The 16,221-nt window shown below is 37.8% G+C and overlaps 2 protein-coding genes across 2 annotated transcripts; one reads left to right on the forward strand and one right to left on the reverse strand.

Annotated features, from left to right (window-relative positions):
- Positions 1-1,163: 1,163 nt before the first annotated feature.
- Positions 1,164-3,131, reverse strand: LOC103716018 (polygalacturonase-like). The gene is made up of 4 exons (XM_008803850.3): positions 2,616-3,131; positions 2,114-2,403; positions 1,788-2,016; positions 1,164-1,688 (listed from the first exon to the last, which is right to left on the reverse strand). Exons 1-4 carry the CDS (start codon positions 3,039-3,041, stop codon positions 1,470-1,472), a joined length of 1,164 nt encoding a protein of 387 aa, XP_008802072.2. The 5' UTR covers positions 3,042-3,131; the 3' UTR covers positions 1,164-1,469.
- Positions 3,132-11,364: 8,233 nt separating this feature from the next.
- Positions 11,365-15,605, forward strand: LOC103715226 (probably inactive leucine-rich repeat receptor-like protein kinase At5g48380). The gene is made up of 3 exons (XM_008802792.4): positions 11,365-11,560; positions 13,263-14,200; positions 14,336-15,605. Exons 2-3 carry the CDS (start codon positions 13,364-13,366, stop codon positions 15,332-15,334), a joined length of 1,836 nt encoding a protein of 611 aa, XP_008801014.1. The 5' UTR covers positions 11,365-11,560; positions 13,263-13,363; the 3' UTR covers positions 15,335-15,605.
- The last annotated feature ends 616 nt before the right edge of the window (positions 15,606-16,221 follow it).

Below are 16,221 nucleotides of genomic sequence, written 5' to 3' on the forward strand. Positions count from 1 at the left end.
CATATTATCAGTTAGAAATAGTAAAATGGGTGAGTGAGGAATACTCCTTCTTTATCGTAGAATTCTGGCACAAAAATTATAGCAAAGTGGAGTATATGAATATTAAAAGACCGTCAACTAAGCCAATTGCTATGCAGTTTGATTGCAGACCCAACACTCCATGCACTGGAATAGAATTGGAAGACATATATCTCATGTATAAGAATCATCCAGATCAACTAAAATATGCTGAAGCATCAGCAATTGGCACTGTCATCCCTCCTACTTATAATATTTAATACTAATATAAATACATAAACTGGAAAATAAGCTCCTTTTTCTTTGAGAAAACAGAACAATTCTCATTTTTTAAAATCAAAACAACGTCCTTTTGTTGAATGGTACATGGAGATCTCTGATCCAAGCATTAATAGAATGAAGATCATGACTACGTCCAGTCATTCATTGTTTCATTCTTATAATAAATCATTTAGGTCTGGGCCTCGAGCACTTTTTTATCCTACGTACCGTGTTATGTACATATTCTAAACTACTTATTTCTTAAGATTGATAACTGGCTAGGCTTGTTCCTTTTTTAAAGTATTTGCTCATCACTCATCCCAGCTCAATGAAATAAATACATAGGTGATCCATGCACCAAGATCAACATGCTCATTTTGTTACCCAAAAACTAAGTGTGCTTTCTCATTAACAAATTACATAGGTGATCCATGCACCAAGATCAACATGTTCTACATCTGCATGGTAATGAGAGTCTCTCAAAGGTGAGAAATTGCTTGTCATGTACAGGTTTGATAGTACGTTAATGAATAACCGATGTGGGACTAAACATGCGCTCACATGGGTCGTCACATACTTTCCCTATTTAAGCCATGACGTCCTCATCAATCTAAGCACCTAGATCCATTCACATCTAATCAGAAACACCATATATAATTGGTCTATGGTCAATCTCAATGAACCTATGTTTGTAGTGTCCCTAGTTTGCATGGGCTAGGGACTGGGTCTATTTTGATACCATTTATAACAATCCAGAACATCGCCCAAAATAGCTAGCTATAAGGTATTTTTTGAATTTTTTAGTCTTGTATAAGTACCCAAGGTCTTCCCAAACGAATAACGGGGCTAAACACATGCGCTTGCATGAGTCCTCACAAAACATATGTCATAAAATAATACTAGATTTCCCACAATCTAGCCCCATGGGGCTTGGATAAGTTAAATCTTGCTCAAGGTCTTAAAAACATGGATCTCCAGCATTCCAACTAATCTCTCAGAATCTGTCCATCTCTCGAGCCGACAGATTCTGTTTAATTCATGAAGCAACAATAGCAACATCCCCACTGTTTAATACATGATATTTATATATATGTATACATATATATGTGTATGTATGTATAGGCATTAGTCCATTGTCATGGACTCGGCAAATTCCCTTATTGTAGGCTGAAGGATGTGCACCAGCAAACTTAGAGGCAACTCGGCGGCTCGACAATTCCTGCGACAGTTCCCCTTGCATTCCTACAGAAAGCCTGTGCCCCCTTGTTCTGATACTTGAGTTTTATATCCTTCAACTCAATTCCTGTGCATGGATTGCTCGGGCTGCAGTCGAATTTCACCGCCACCGGAGTTGCGGACGACCCCTGAACGTTCTTGAACTTCACCTCACTGATCTTGATTCCTGAGCTCTGCAACGACAATCGATGATCATTTGTTTGCAGCTTTGCCCATTTCAGTCGCTTTTTGATCGATATAGCTAATAACTGGTGCTAGTTTTTTTTTCTTACCTGGCCTGGGCAATTCTTTTTGCTGGGGCAGTAGTTCTGGTCGATGACGATCGGGTTCTGGACATCCTTCATGATGGCATTCTCGAACGTGACACCTTTCACGAATCCTTTGTAGGGTTTTGCCCATGTCTTTACCCTTAGCCCGTTCTGCGTCCCGGTGAACGTCGCCGACCTCACCGTTATATTCTGCACTCCCTCGTCGTCCCCCGAGAGCCCCAAGCTTCCAATGCTGCATTGGACGAGCACAGTATATATCCATCGATCCAACTTGTCAAAAAATTTGTGCCATTCAATATGCATGATCCAACCACTACAATGATCCTCACCTGATGCCGTGACCGGGTCCGCAGTTAATTTTCTGGATCCAGACATTGGCAGACCCAGCTCCCATGGAGATGCAGTCGTCGCCGGTCCTCATGGTGCTATTCCTAATGGTGACGAAGCTCGACATCTGGACGTGGATGCCGTCGGTGTTAGGGCTTTCTTCGGGGGCGGTGATCGTCGCACGTTCGACCGTCACGCCGGTGCTGCCATAAATTGACATCTGGAAGTTCTGGCTGTTCTGAATCTTCATGCCGCTGATCAACACATTCTTGCCTTGGCTGATCGTCAGTGACTGAGCATCAAAGAATTTGTAAGCATATGCATGCAGCTAATGATCGCTATTAGTTTACCTATCAAGTTTTTCTATGAAATAAATTCTTCCCAGGTCGGTGTGAATTATAAGCTTATAAGTTTTTGCATCTCTAGTAGACCTTCTCAACCACGTACATGTTGTGAATTTTCCATCATTCTATCAAGTCGGCTATAAATCTAAACTTCACTTACCGTGGCGCCGACCGGGCAGCTGCGGCCAGCCTGTTTGCATGCCCACAGAGCCTGCCCTTGGCCGTCGAGCGTCCCGCCGTAGATGGACAGCCCTTCGACGTACTTAAACCTGATCCACAGTGTGTTTGATGAGCTATAACTGGAGGGTGCAATGAGGGTGCCATGGATGAAGATTTTGATCGCTTTGTTGTTGCATGGGCCAGAGACATCAGCCTTGCTCAAGAAGAACTTGCCGGGCGGCACGTAGACCGTCGCAGGCTTGTTAGCTTCGCATGCAGCAGTCCATGCACTGAGGAATGCCTTGGCCGAGTCGGTTCGGCCATCGGATTTGGCACCAAAGTCTACAATGTTGTAGGCTGCCATTGCTATTGTGAAGGAGGAGATGAAGAGAAAGGTGAGAAGAAAGCTCTTGGGTGGTGGTGCCATTGGACTAAGGTATACGTAGGGATCAGGAAGGTTTAGATGAGAGAAGAGAGGAAATAAGGGTAGTGATCGTGGGGAAGGATTTGATGGAGAAGTTAGGATGTTTGGTGGGGTATTTATAGGCAATTGATGATGGCTTTATGTTTCAATGAAAGTGGAGAATGAGAAGGCTTGTGAGCCTTGGCATCACCATCGATCTTGGCTTAGATGGTGGAGCATGATATATATATAAATAATTGTAGTCTTGTGGAAGGTCAAGGGTTGGGGAAGGAGCATGGGCGTCGCCTAAGGAAATGGAGGCTGGTTTTGGCCGTTATTGTTGCCAAGGAACATTGAACATAGAAGTAACGGAGGAACATTAAACTTAGAAGTAATGCCAAGTAACCGTACGTGCATGACCGTACTGGCTTGGCATGGTGTTGTGTTGGCTGGTGCGCATGGCTAATTGATGCAAAACACCATCATATGTTTATTTGACTCTCTTTTTTTTTTTTTTTTTTTTTGAAGAGAAGAAGGAGTAACCGCATCTCAAGTTACTCACCAGTAAATTATGATGAATGCTATAAATTTGTTACTGTCATTTTTACATCCTTTATGGTTGTTATAATGGTAGGCATGCACTTTCTTAACGCAAGAAAAAGAAATTTATTATGTACATTTGTACATAAGTGTATTGACGTAACAACATCCATTAGTATTTATTTAACTTCATTATTATGTAAAATAAGTGCCCTATTTTTTTTAAAAAAAGTTGAGCTTTCAAGTGGTCTCTAGCTAAACATAAACTGTCTGGATTCAGGTTGTATTTTTCACACGAATAAATGATTGATCTTTTTTTTTATGATATCGACCATTAAATTTCAGCCCGCACAGATCTCAAAGTACTTTAAATTTCGTTCATCTATCTGCATAGATCTCGAAGCAGCCATTGTTTGATCCAATAATGGATTCATACGAAGGAAGGGGAATAAGTTTTTCGCACAAAAGATGCAACCCCCGTCCCCATTTGTATCCATTGCAGTATTGCACAAAATGGCTACCTAGGGAACTATTGGACTCAATAGGTTGCTCCTTTTCTTTTTTTTTTAATGAAAGGAAATAGACGTTGCTCCTTTTCTGCGGGCTACTTGCATGGCTTATGATGGAAAATAACAAAGAAGGCATGCGAAGCAAACTACTATTCTTCAACATAGGAGAAGGTGGCACAGAGCCCCATGGTAATTAAGATACATCTAAAAGGAGGTTCTCTTAGAGAATACACAACTGCATTGGTTAAGTTACTACGATCACACTGTAGCAATGTAGCATATATGGCATGAAGCAAGAAACCACCAGCTAATAATATTTGACACATAGGTGATGAGCAATATTTTTTCTTATCCCTCTCCACCCTGGAGGAATTCAATGAAGAAGGTTTCAGAGTTTGAAGGTTTAGGTTGAATCTTTTCTTATTATAACTCTAAACTTCTTTGATATCTTAGATCTAGAGAAAAGTAGATACATGAAGCAGAACTAAAGGAGTGATCATGTGACCCTATCATTACCAAACTAACTTAGCACCAAGCCCAATGTGCATGGGAATTGATGATGCGTGCCAAAGGCGCATTTAATGACTAACATGCACCCTCTGAAAATGGGCAGGTGAGGAGTTATAGCCAAGTCATGTTGCCTTAGGATAAATAGATGTTAGAAGTCATATGATACTTTAAGCTTTCCATGGTAGCACGTAATGGTGTTTGGATGAGCTTATCAACAGTTCCATTCAAAGTCGTCGTGCCACCCAAATCACATAGTACAGAACTTACCATATCGTACCAATTTAGTACCATCATCAGTACAAATAATATATCGTATCAATACTGTGTTAGTATAGCATCGGTACAAAATTCGGTACCAAGAGTACAATGAATTTTGGCTCATGCATTTCTAATTAAGATATGGTGCCATCTTTGTTAACTATTGTGAGAATTTGAAAGAAAGAGAAGCAAGGTCCTGAGCTCACATCCCACCATTTGATGGACTTGGCCTTGCCCAATGCTAAAAAAACAAAATCCTAGCGCGGGCATCATTCTACGTACCTGGGAAAGGAATCATAATGACATAGAACGTAACAAGAATCTTGCGATTCATATGGATCAAAGATGGCCACGTTATCTTTCAAACCAGAGAAAAAAGGCCACGTTATCTATAAATGGATGTGGACTAACTTTAAGTAGAATTGCATATGTTCAAATATTAGTTTGGACTAGATTTTTTTTAAAACTATATTTAATTACTTCTACTCAAACACTGCATACTAGGGTGCTTCCATACAACTCAAAATGCTTGCTTTTGATCCCTGTCTTCTGACTTTAGAAGAATATAAATTCTTAATGTGAATGAAAGCTTAACCTTTTGATGCAGTGCAAGAAAGCTATAGATATTATAATTAACTAGTTGAACCATGCTGAGCCTTGTAGGAGCCAGTGGATTCGCAACTGAGGAACCGAACAACTCAATATTGATTTATCGGTATTTTGGGATTTTTTTAAAAAAAAATGTCATTAGAGACAACATAAATTTGAGATTTTTAGTTTAACATTCCTCGTATGTTTTCTCTTATTTTCAAGTCGAGTTTCCTATTTTTAGTCAGATTTGAAAGGCTTATCTGCATAAAAACGGTCCAAGATTTAGTTTGAGATAGTCTATTTTAATTGATTAATAAAATTTTTGCGAAGTTTCCTTCCATTTTCCTTTCCTCTGCTGCTGCTTTCTCCTCTTAAATATCACACCAAGATAATTAGGTTTGTATCCAAGAGGTTCAAGATTTCAGCATGTACAATAAGCTACCATAACATGATGATACCATTTTAAGATTCATCTGACCTTTGTTTTATGGCATAACATTATGATCCTAATGAGTTTCATCCCTAAATTCTATTCATGGTATAATAATATAAGATTACAAGCCATATATTGGTGGACTTCATTTAAAAGATTTTATTTAGGGCCGGAGGGGATTAAGGGCCTTTACTTAAAGCACCAAGCAATTAATATGCAAGGAGAAAAGCTACAATAGATTATATTATCCATGGTACAAGAACTCATAACCATGAAGCAAGGAATCTTGATCTAGGTGTGAATTATTATTTACAATAAACAAAGACAAATTGGTTAACCTTAGTAATTGTCATGCAAGTTTACTGTCAATGGTTTCTTGTACTCCTAAAATGATCCGTTTCTCTCCCTATACCATCAAAAGCTAAGCACATGGCAATTCCGAGTTTGGTGCTCTCGTACATTTAAAGGGTTCTAAGATTAGGTTAACATTGGCTTAGAATTATTTATAAGTCAAGTGCATGTTTATTCTAATATCCCTTCCTTTCTTGGGTGTTAACTAAGCTTAGATCTGAAGTAGATTGGTCAAATGACCTAAAAGGAGATTTCACTCACTAAATTCCCGTGCCTTAGGGTGCAAAACTCCGCGCCGACGTACGGATATGTCAATGATGTCTTCAAGGTATGGATTTCATGAATTGCCGATAAAAATTTGCTTCACATACCAAAAAAAAAAACACCATGAAGAGAAATGTAAATCTGATTGTTCCAATGTGGATCATAACTATCTATGAAATGCTCTTTCGAAACTTGCAATTTTGATCTCCCCCTCCCCTTTCCTTCCTCTCTCTCTCTCTCACTCTCTCGCTCTCTCACACACATATAGCAATATAGGTGGAGGTAAAAGTAGATTAGATAATATCCATGCAGATCCATTTTTTATCCAAAACTATCTAAATATGAATAGAAATTTGAGTATTCGGTTAATTTCTATCTATGTATCCATGTCTGTCAAAAAAAAAATGAATATGGATATGGATAGACAACTATCTGATCTGTATCCGAATATTTGATTTTATTTGTAATCCTATTTAATTTTATATAGCATTTATGAACTTTTAAGAAAAATAAATGATAACATTAATATGGTATTAATTTTATAGGAGGAGGTAAAAGTAGATTAGATAATATCCATCCAAATCCGTTTTTTATCCAAAACTATCTAAATATGAATAGAATTTTGAGTATCCGGTTAATTTCTATATATGTATCCATGTCTGTCAAAAAAAAAGTGAATATGGATATGGATAGACAACTATCTGATCTGTATCCGAATATTTGATTCCATTTATAACGTATTTAATTTTATATAGCACTTATGAACTTTTAAGAAAAATAAATGATAATATTAATATGCTATTAATTTAATTTATCATCTATTTAGTAATATCTTTAATTTTATGGTCGTAAAGTTTACTTATCCAAATTATATCCATATTTATATCTATACTTTCAGTATCCAATTTGGATTTGTATCCGTTAAAAATAAATATGAATATAAATTTTTTGCATCTGACTAACATTTGTATCTGTATTTGTATACGTCAAACAAAACAAATATGGATATATATTTATTTCCATCTTAAGTAGTGTAGGTTGATGCCAGACCCACCATGAGAGTTGGACTGAAAAATGTGGCCTACGGTAGGTCAAATCGGATCTGAACCAGACCCATAAGCATCTTCATATTAGAGATCGGCTAAGCCTGAGCTAACTGATTTATTCGAAACTTTTTCCAATAAAGCATAGGTTGTATTAACCATTGCCCGTTGTAGCTATAAAACCCAAATTAATGAAGTATCTTGGTACTTCATTGCAACAATTACATGAGTCAGAAACTAACTCAATCACTGCAGAACTAATCTGTCAATTGAAAAGGTGACAAAATTATAGAGAACAAGATCCATCCATAGAGTGATCCCCAGGCTCGCAATCCCGATGGCAACTCTTTTCTTTCTTATTGAAAAGAGAAAAAAAAACACTTTAAACATGAAACAGAAATCAAAACAATATAATGCAATACTGACTCTTTCCATGTAAATGGTGCAGATACACTTGAACCTTTTCTAGCCTATTTCCAGCATAAACCTGGATTAAACTTTTGAACTTGGGCCAGTTCTGGCCCATCGGAAATATCAGTCCGTCCCAAGCTCAAACTCCGCATGGGCTTATTGTGAGCGTGGCATCTTACGGCCCACATGAATTAGGCTCCAACGCCGGCCTTAAACTTTAAACTTAGGTTATACGCCAAATCGTTTTCCTTGAACAAAATTAAATTGCTTCAGCTTATTGGACACAATCACCTCAAAATTTACATAAAATCTACCAAAAACTATCATTTGTTGCGGTGCCAAGCGAGAAACATCTCTTCTTTCAATTTATTCGCTGATCTGAAATGAAGCTTACTTTAGCTTTTGGCCGGTTGTGACCAAAAAAACACTAGTTTGGCTTGGTGGGCTTAAGCCAGATTCATACATAATGCATAACATTTAAATTTTAAGGTTTGGATTGGATTGTGTTACTAGGATTGAGGAGAGGAAAACCCTACCTGTGCTTTTTTTTTTTTTTTTGGATGTACCGGCGTCTCACTACAAACCGTAAGTATGCCCAGAATAATCACAAAGTAAAACACGCTCTAGTGCCGCCGGCACTCGCTCTAAACCCCTCCATAGGACTGCCCCAAAGTGATGTGCTGCGAATGAGGCGACCCAGTCCACTGCACTGTTTGCCTTTCGAAAGATATGTGTGGCTCGGAAGGAGTCTAGCTCTCTTAGAAGATGGCAGATATCATAGATAAGAGGGTGTAGATCTAGCCTGACACGTCCGACCACTGTAGTCGAATCTTCCTCAAGTAACCCGCCGGGCATCCAGGTGCACTCTGGCCTGAACAATGCCCTCCTATGTCGCTCGCAACTCCGCCACTGGAACAGACTCATCAAAGGTACGCCGACCGTCAGCCGCAATCAATCTAGAGTCATAGTCTCTAATTACAAAATCCACACCGCATCTGCTACCGTACTCTGCGATGCTACCATCAAAACTTGTGCTTCATTAGGATAATAAAAAGGATACAAGAAGTAAAGAAAAAAGGCTGGGAATTGCAAGGCAAAAAATAATTGATTGGACACTCGGTCTTAACTGCAGCCTTCAATTTGCTACATTGTTAAATATAGAGAGATAGTTCTCTTAGTATTTTAAAAATCATGTTTCTTTTCAGATTTTAAAAATAATAATTATACTGTAAGGAAAAATCATATAAATTTGGTTTCCGATTAGTGATAATTTTTGTTAATTATAATATATGATTCTAATTATTATATAAACTCAACATAATTATTTTATTTTTTTATATTATTTTTTGAGTAACCGGAAGGGAAAAATGGAAAAAAATTACCAAAATTTTCCCTAAGAATAGCCAAAATAATTAACAATTTTTAACACCTAGAATAGTCAAGATTTTCTGCTTACAATTTTTAAAAGAAAACTTGTGATTTAACACCAAAGAATAGTCAAAATATTTAATTTCTTACAATATCTTCCTTTCCATATGACTTCTGAACCCTTCGCATTCCTATTCCCTCTGACTCTCCTTGGAATAAGTCATACTTTTCTCTCAATGACCCCAGGCTATCTTTTTTTTTTTTTTTTTTTGTAATTAAGGCCACTGTCCTACTTTTCCTCGACCAACAAATGAGTTAAGAGGCTGTTTGGATATCGAAAGATCACATACATCCAATAAAACCTTCTAAGGGAGGATATTTGCTTTTAAAATATGGTTGATTTTTTATGGTTCAAGATAATAAAAAAACAAGCAATAGCTAATTCATGTTTTTCAAGAATAATTGATTCCTTTCTCCATGTGATTTATCTTATCCTAGAAAATGGGGATTAACCGTTCCTTTGCTCCTTTGATCTGTTTGGAAAACTCACTCCATCGTTTTTTTAATGTGGTGGATCTATGCTAGAAAATCTTATCGGGTTGATAAAAAAATATTTTGGTATCCAAATAGGCCCCATGACATGAGGCATTGTATGGTTAGGACTCTAAAAATTAGATTAACTAACACTAGCTCTTCCAAACCTCCCAAAGTGTCATATTTCTGAGTTAATAAAAGTTGTCCCTTTTCTTTTGTGATGAAAAAAAGTGGACTTTGATTGAATTTTAAAAATATATGATATAATAAAAAAATGAATAAAATAGAGAGGAGAGAAAATCATGTTACATGGACATGTTTGTTGGGTAGGTTTTGGATACTTATATAGAATCAAGAAATCTAAAAAATACCTTCCGACTAGCCATTTTAGGTGACTTTTGTTTATTACAAATGCTATTAAAGTGAATCCTGCCCATAACTTATATACAATGGGAGAAAAACTATGATCTAATTCAATATTTTTAATTTATAAAGTTTCGAAAATAAAAATTCATTCCAGCCATTTGATTGGAAGAAATTCTATTTCTATTTCGATTATAAGCGAAAATGGATAATACTTCACTCCTTCAAAATTCAATATCTATTTAAACTCTAAATTTTATTCTAATTCTGATTGCGGTTTCTGCCATAAATTAAATATTTAAAGAAATAGGCAATTTCAATCACCATTTCAATCTATTTTAGTTAAATTTAATTTTTAATATTTTATTTATCACTCTCCATGCCCATGCAACCAAACACGGCATAAGCACTGTTCGTCAGCTCCTCTGCCGGTCTAAGCCGGGCTTTTAAGTCAAGTCAGACATCAGGACATGATGTGGGCCCCATCACGAGAACGGCGACCATTTGAACGCGTAGAAGTCTTCCCGTAGACCAGGCTTCTTCCCTTACATCCGTTCGCATATAAAATACTACGCGAACAATGAACTCTACGGCGTCAGATCCGCCGAGTTTGGCTTTGAATGGAAGATCTAAAAACCTCATAGAATTTTCTATGCGTTCATCCGGACAATTTGTCAAATCTCGTCTACGGATGAGAGCCTACGTTTCTCCCTGTCCATTGGATTTAACGCTGTTTGCTGTTATAGACACGTACTGGATCCACCCATGACCATGAAAGATTCCAAACGGGATGGAAGCCGGACATCTCGACTTTGACCAAGGTTCTACGCGAGACGGAAATCCTATCCAAATTAACGCATATAATTTCCTATGCGAAAGAACAGATCAAGCGTCAATTTCTAATTCGACGGCTATCGTCTTTCTATCCGCAGTAAAAGTTACGTGCGGCCCAATCAGAGTCTAGAATGTAGTGACAACACTAATCATAATTATCACCAAGTAATCATAATTAAATGAAAGAAGAAAGCATGAAAGTCATCATAATCACAATGGAGATTATATTATTCGCAAAATTCAGGGTCGTTTTATTCGGATAGATTTAAAAACATTAAAAAAAAATTCCTTTTTGTGGGGGTTTTTAGATTTTATTTTATGTTATAAAAAATATCTACTGGTGGTCGTGGGCTTGGCTTTGAATCTTTTACTGACGATTTAGGTTTTTTGGTGGGCGTGGAAGCGACTCCGGGCACAAGAAAGTCGCCTCCTTGGAGCTCCACGTCCCCATTTCCCCTCTCCGGGGAGCTTCTAGGGTTAGGGTTTCTGGGGTCGAGCTCCTCCGTGGTCCAGGTCTTGTCCATGGAGTTCCTGGTAAGTGATCAAAATGAGTTTATTTTTGGGAAAAAGAGTTTTTAATGTTTGTGGACTAGTTTGATCATGCGGTTTGGTGTGAATTAAGGTTGTTTGACGTTTAATAGTGCTAATATGAGGAGAATTATTGATGTTGGTGAAGGTGAATTGGATCTATTTGGACCCGGTGTTGTGTAAGTTTTTAGAAGTTAAAGCTTTGATTTTTAGTATTTTGGGGTTTCTATTTTGAGCTCAGGTGTTGGAAAGATTAGTCTTTTGTGGTTGGGTTGGGGATGTTGGTGGGTTTTGATGGATTATTAGGGAGGCAAAGTTGAACTCTTTTTAGTGCTTTTATTTTGTTCTTTGAGGTTGGTTCATGTGAGCTTTTTTATGTGGGTAAGTTTTTTATGTGACTTGGTGTGGTTGAGAGAAACCTGATGTGTCCTTACTCTCAAAAAAAAAAAAGGAGGAGCCTGATGTGTGTGTTTTGCAAACTTTAGATTAATTCTTGAATTGGCCTGTGTTTGGTAAAGGACTGGTTTCCCCAATTTCTTTGTGAATGTTTGGGGTCCTTGGAACCTATGGCTTTCACAGGCATAGAATTGATTCGAAGATGAAGTCAGGGTCCTTGGAACCTATGGCTTTCGCAGGCATAGAATTGATTCGAAGATGAAGTCATTTCTTTTTGGCTGCAGTATATTAACTTCTTGATGATTGCTTTGATGGCTTGGATTGAAGCATGTTTTTTGGGGGGGAGTCTTGGGTGCAGATGTTCAGTGCTTTGGTAGTTTGGCTTCATGTTTTTTCCAAACTCATATGTTGAAGTTTAGCTTTATTTTTGGGTGGGTTTCGATATTGTCCAGGTTTAGTTGGTAAGACTGGTTGATCTTAGGTTTACTTTAAAGATGTAGCTTGATGACGTTCCCAAATTGCATACTAGTTCATTAATTGCTGTTATCTTTTTCTTGTTGTGCCCCTTTTCATTTGTGTTTGCTTAAATCTTGTTGAAGTTTAAGTTGTTAGAAAGTTAGAGCTACCATGGGCTCTTGGTGGCGCCAATCATACTCTAGCAATCAAATTACTCAGTTTCTTGTGAAACCCCTGCTTTGTCCTGAACATTATCAAATATTGGTGTGATTTGAGAAGTGAAGGTAGAGTTCACTTTATCGTTACATAATTGATTCATTTGATATGATTTATCTTTACGCTGTAGAAGATAAGTTTGTCTCTCGTTGATGGTTTTGGAGATTGTAAGCTGTAACTATAAAGCTTGTGTCTATATTTGCTTCTCATTTTAGGAAACTGTTGGTGCTTTTCATTACAAAATTTGCTTCACGCCTTGCTTTCTTAGCTAAACTCAGAATACGAGATATTACTTTTTCTCTTTATTGTCTCAATTAGATCCGTTTAAGATTCTTTGAGGTATCAAGCATCTCTGTATGATGAAACTGTGCACCTGTTTTCTTGTTCCACAATTGTTTTCTTTGCCCACTGCTTTTCAATTTTCGGTCTTTGGTCTTATATATTTTGTCATTTTTGCTAAATAAAGAGGTGATAAATGTGAATTGAATTTACTTGTAGAAAATTTTATACTTTTTAACTGCTTTTGCATCTTAGGAATTGCCATTTTCTGAACTTTAGATTCCTTTCATCAGTTGGCAAGAAAACTCCTTTGTGCATGTTACAAGTTTTAAGTTAACTCAGGATCGTATTTTTCATCTAGGTGCTACCGTATCTTGGAAATGAATAACAGTTGGTCGTGTAGGCCAGAGTGAGTTCGCAGTACATTGCATCCACTGGAGAGGGGATACCAGTTGATATTGCATGTGTATGGCTATGCAGAGAAGTGTCTGTGCTACTTTACTTCAGACCATCTTCTGGTTCTTAATTAGTAACATATGCTATGGTACCAAAACCGATATTCAATGCTTAAGAAACATACAAGACTCACTGCATGACCCTTTTGACAACTTAAAGTATTCGTGGAATCTTACCAACCAAACAGAAGGGGTCATATGCAAGTTTAATGGCGTCGAATGCTGGCATCCTGATGAAAACAGGGTCCTTTTCCTGCGTCTGTCAAACATGGGCCTTGAAGGTCAATTTCCATTGGGAATTGAGAATTGTACAAGCTTGACTGGGTTGGATCTCTCAAGCAACAACCTTTCTGGGCACATCCCTGATGACATCGCAAGAAGGATACCTTTTGTCACAACCCTTGATCTCTCATTCAATAATTTCTCAGGCGAAATTCCAGCAAACCTTTCTAACTGCTCTTATCTGAATATCCTTAATCTTCAGCACAATCAGTTGTCTGGACAGATCCCTGGGCAACTGACAATTCTCAATCGATTGACAACTCTCAATGTTGCTGATAATATGTTATCAGGATCAATTCCTCAATTTCGTACTCAATTTTCCCCTGCAAGTTTTGCAAATAATCCAGGACTTTGCGGGAAGCCTCTGAATGATTGCCCATCTTCAAAGAAGAGCCATACTGGGGTGATCATTGGCTCTGCTAGCGGTGGTATGGTATTAACAATTACAGTTGTTGGAGTTGTTCTGTTCTTCTGCTTACGGAAATTGCCTGTCAAGAAGAAGGAAAAGGATGTAGAAGAAAACAAATGGGCGAAAACTCTAAAGGGAGCTAAAGGCATCAAGGCAAGCTAACTGCATGTCTCTTTTATCTACTTTGCTATTGATCTTTAATTTTTTAAGACTAAGCGATGAGCCAGTTTATCTCTTCCTCTTCTGTATACCTTATACAAAGCTTAGACACAGTTTTCTGGTGTGCAGGTTTCAATGTTTGAAAATTCAGTTTCAAAAATGAAATTGAGCGATCTCATGCAAGCAACCAATGATTTTAGCAATGATTACATCATTGGTTCAGGTAGAACAGGGACCATGTACAAGGCAACACTTCCAGATGGCTCTTTCCTTGCTATCAAGAGGTTGCAAGACTCCCAGCATTCTGAAAGCCAGTTCGCATCTGAGATGGCAACACTGGGACGTGTCAGACATCCCAATTTGGTTCCCCTTTTAGGTTACTGTGTTGCCAAGAAAGAGCGGCTGTTGGTATACAAACACATGCCGAAAGGGACTCTTTACGATCAGCTACATCAGACAGATACGAAAAACGAAGTCCTGGAATGGCCATTAAGGCTGAGGATCAGTATTGGAGCAGCAAGAGGCTTGGCATGGCTTCACCACAGCTGCAATCCTCGCATTCTTCACCGCAACATTAGTTCCAAATGCATCCTACTTGATGAGGATTGTGAGGCAAAAATATCGGACTTTGGACTTGCAAGGCTTATGAATCCAATTGATACCCATCTCAGCACTTTTGTCAATGGTGAGTTTGGTGACTTTGGTTATGTGGCCCCTGAGTATTCCCGCACGTTGGTGGCCACTCCAAAGGGCGATGTTTACAGCTTTGGAGTTGTTCTGCTTGAACTAGTTACTGGTGAAAGACCCACTCAGGTGTCCAATGCTCCTGAAAGCTTCAAAGGCAGTTTGGTAGAGTGGATCACATATCTTTCAAACAATTTCCTTCTTCAGGATGCAATTGATAAGTCTTTAATTGGTAAGGACTGTGACAGCGAGCTTCTCCAATTTATGAAAGTTGCATGTGCTTGTGTACTTTCTGCTCCTAAGGAGAGGCCAACGATGTTTGAAGTATGCCAGCTTCTAAGAGCTATCGGCGAGAGGTACCGTTTTACTGCTGCTGATGATATATTGCTGGCTCCTCAGAGCACTGACGCTGATAATCTGGATGAACTTATAGTGGCAAAGTAATGAAAAAGGTTGGTATGATGGTACAAATAATAAAACTATACAACTGATGCTGAAAGCAACCAGCAGCACATGTTACTCATCTTACAAGGAGACTTCCTGGCTATGCTTTGCATATTATGCTGTTCAAGTATCTTAGGTGAGTTGCAATTTTTCTTTTATGTACAAATCTTATTGGACAGACGCTTGAGTGATGTATTTGCGCTTCCATGTCGAATGACTACTTGTATGTTAAAGGCATAAACATTATAATTGATGGCCATCATTCTCATCATTCTTATTTTGTTGCACAAACTTTAATCTATCTAGAGGCAGAAGAAAATGGATTATAACAGCTACTGAACCTAGACATTCAAAAAGAAGAACACATAATTATATCAGAAAAATGATCTATATTTATGTCTGTAGAGAGAATATGGTATAATGGCCTCAGTAGTGTTTATCATTGTGCTCTTCAGCAAGAATGCTGGGTTATTACAGAAACTCTGTTCTAGCAGGCTTTTCTATGATGTGGAAACATAACTCCATAAGTTTCATTTCCTAAATATAAATAGGTTATTGAACTTATTATTTTTTCAAAGTACCACTACCTGAGACCATCTTCCGTTTTCTTATAACCTTCCTCAAAAAAAAAAGTTTTCTTCTATGACCATCTTCAGTTTTCTTCTATATATGTGTTGGAAACCTAGGGTCTTCTGTACAATAGTTGCTGCTTGACATCTGAATGTCTGAGTTCTGGCGGTAGGAGTTTGAAACACGGTGACAATAATCTCCAACCAATTGAAAATTTCTTAAATTATTTTAGGTTTTCTTTCGGCCTAATGTTTCTCTGGATTATTCTCGATAAAAGGACCAAAAGATAATTATTCAATTATTCTTGAATTATATAC

This window comes from Phoenix dactylifera, chromosome 14 (genome assembly GCF_009389715.1).
Source record: "Phoenix dactylifera cultivar Barhee BC4 chromosome 14, palm_55x_up_171113_PBpolish2nd_filt_p, whole genome shotgun sequence".
NCBI classification, from domain to species: Eukaryota; Viridiplantae; Streptophyta; class Magnoliopsida; order Arecales; family Arecaceae; genus Phoenix; species Phoenix dactylifera.

Excerpts from the sequence above, each read along its gene's own strand:
- LOC103715226 (XM_008802792.4), top strand. The coding sequence starts at position 13,364 with ATGTGTATGGCTATGCAGAGAAGTGTCTGTGCTACTTTACTTCAGACC. Across the intron at positions 14,201-14,335 it reads AGGGAGCTAAAGGCATCAAG|GTTTCAATGTTTGAAAATTC; the intron begins GCAAGCTAACTG and ends TCTGGTGTGCAG.
- LOC103716018 (XM_008803850.3), bottom strand. The coding sequence starts at position 3,041 with ATGGCACCACCACCCAAGAGCTTTCTTCTCACCTTTCTCTTCATCTCC. Across the intron at positions 2,017-2,113 it reads GGACCCGGTCACGGCATCAG|CATTGGAAGCTTGGGGCTCT; the intron begins GTGAGGATCATT and ends CGTCCAATGCAG. Across the intron at positions 1,689-1,787 it reads AAAAGAATTGCCCAGGCCAG|AGCTCAGGAATCAAGATCAG; the intron begins GTAAGAAAAAAA and ends TTGTCGTTGCAG.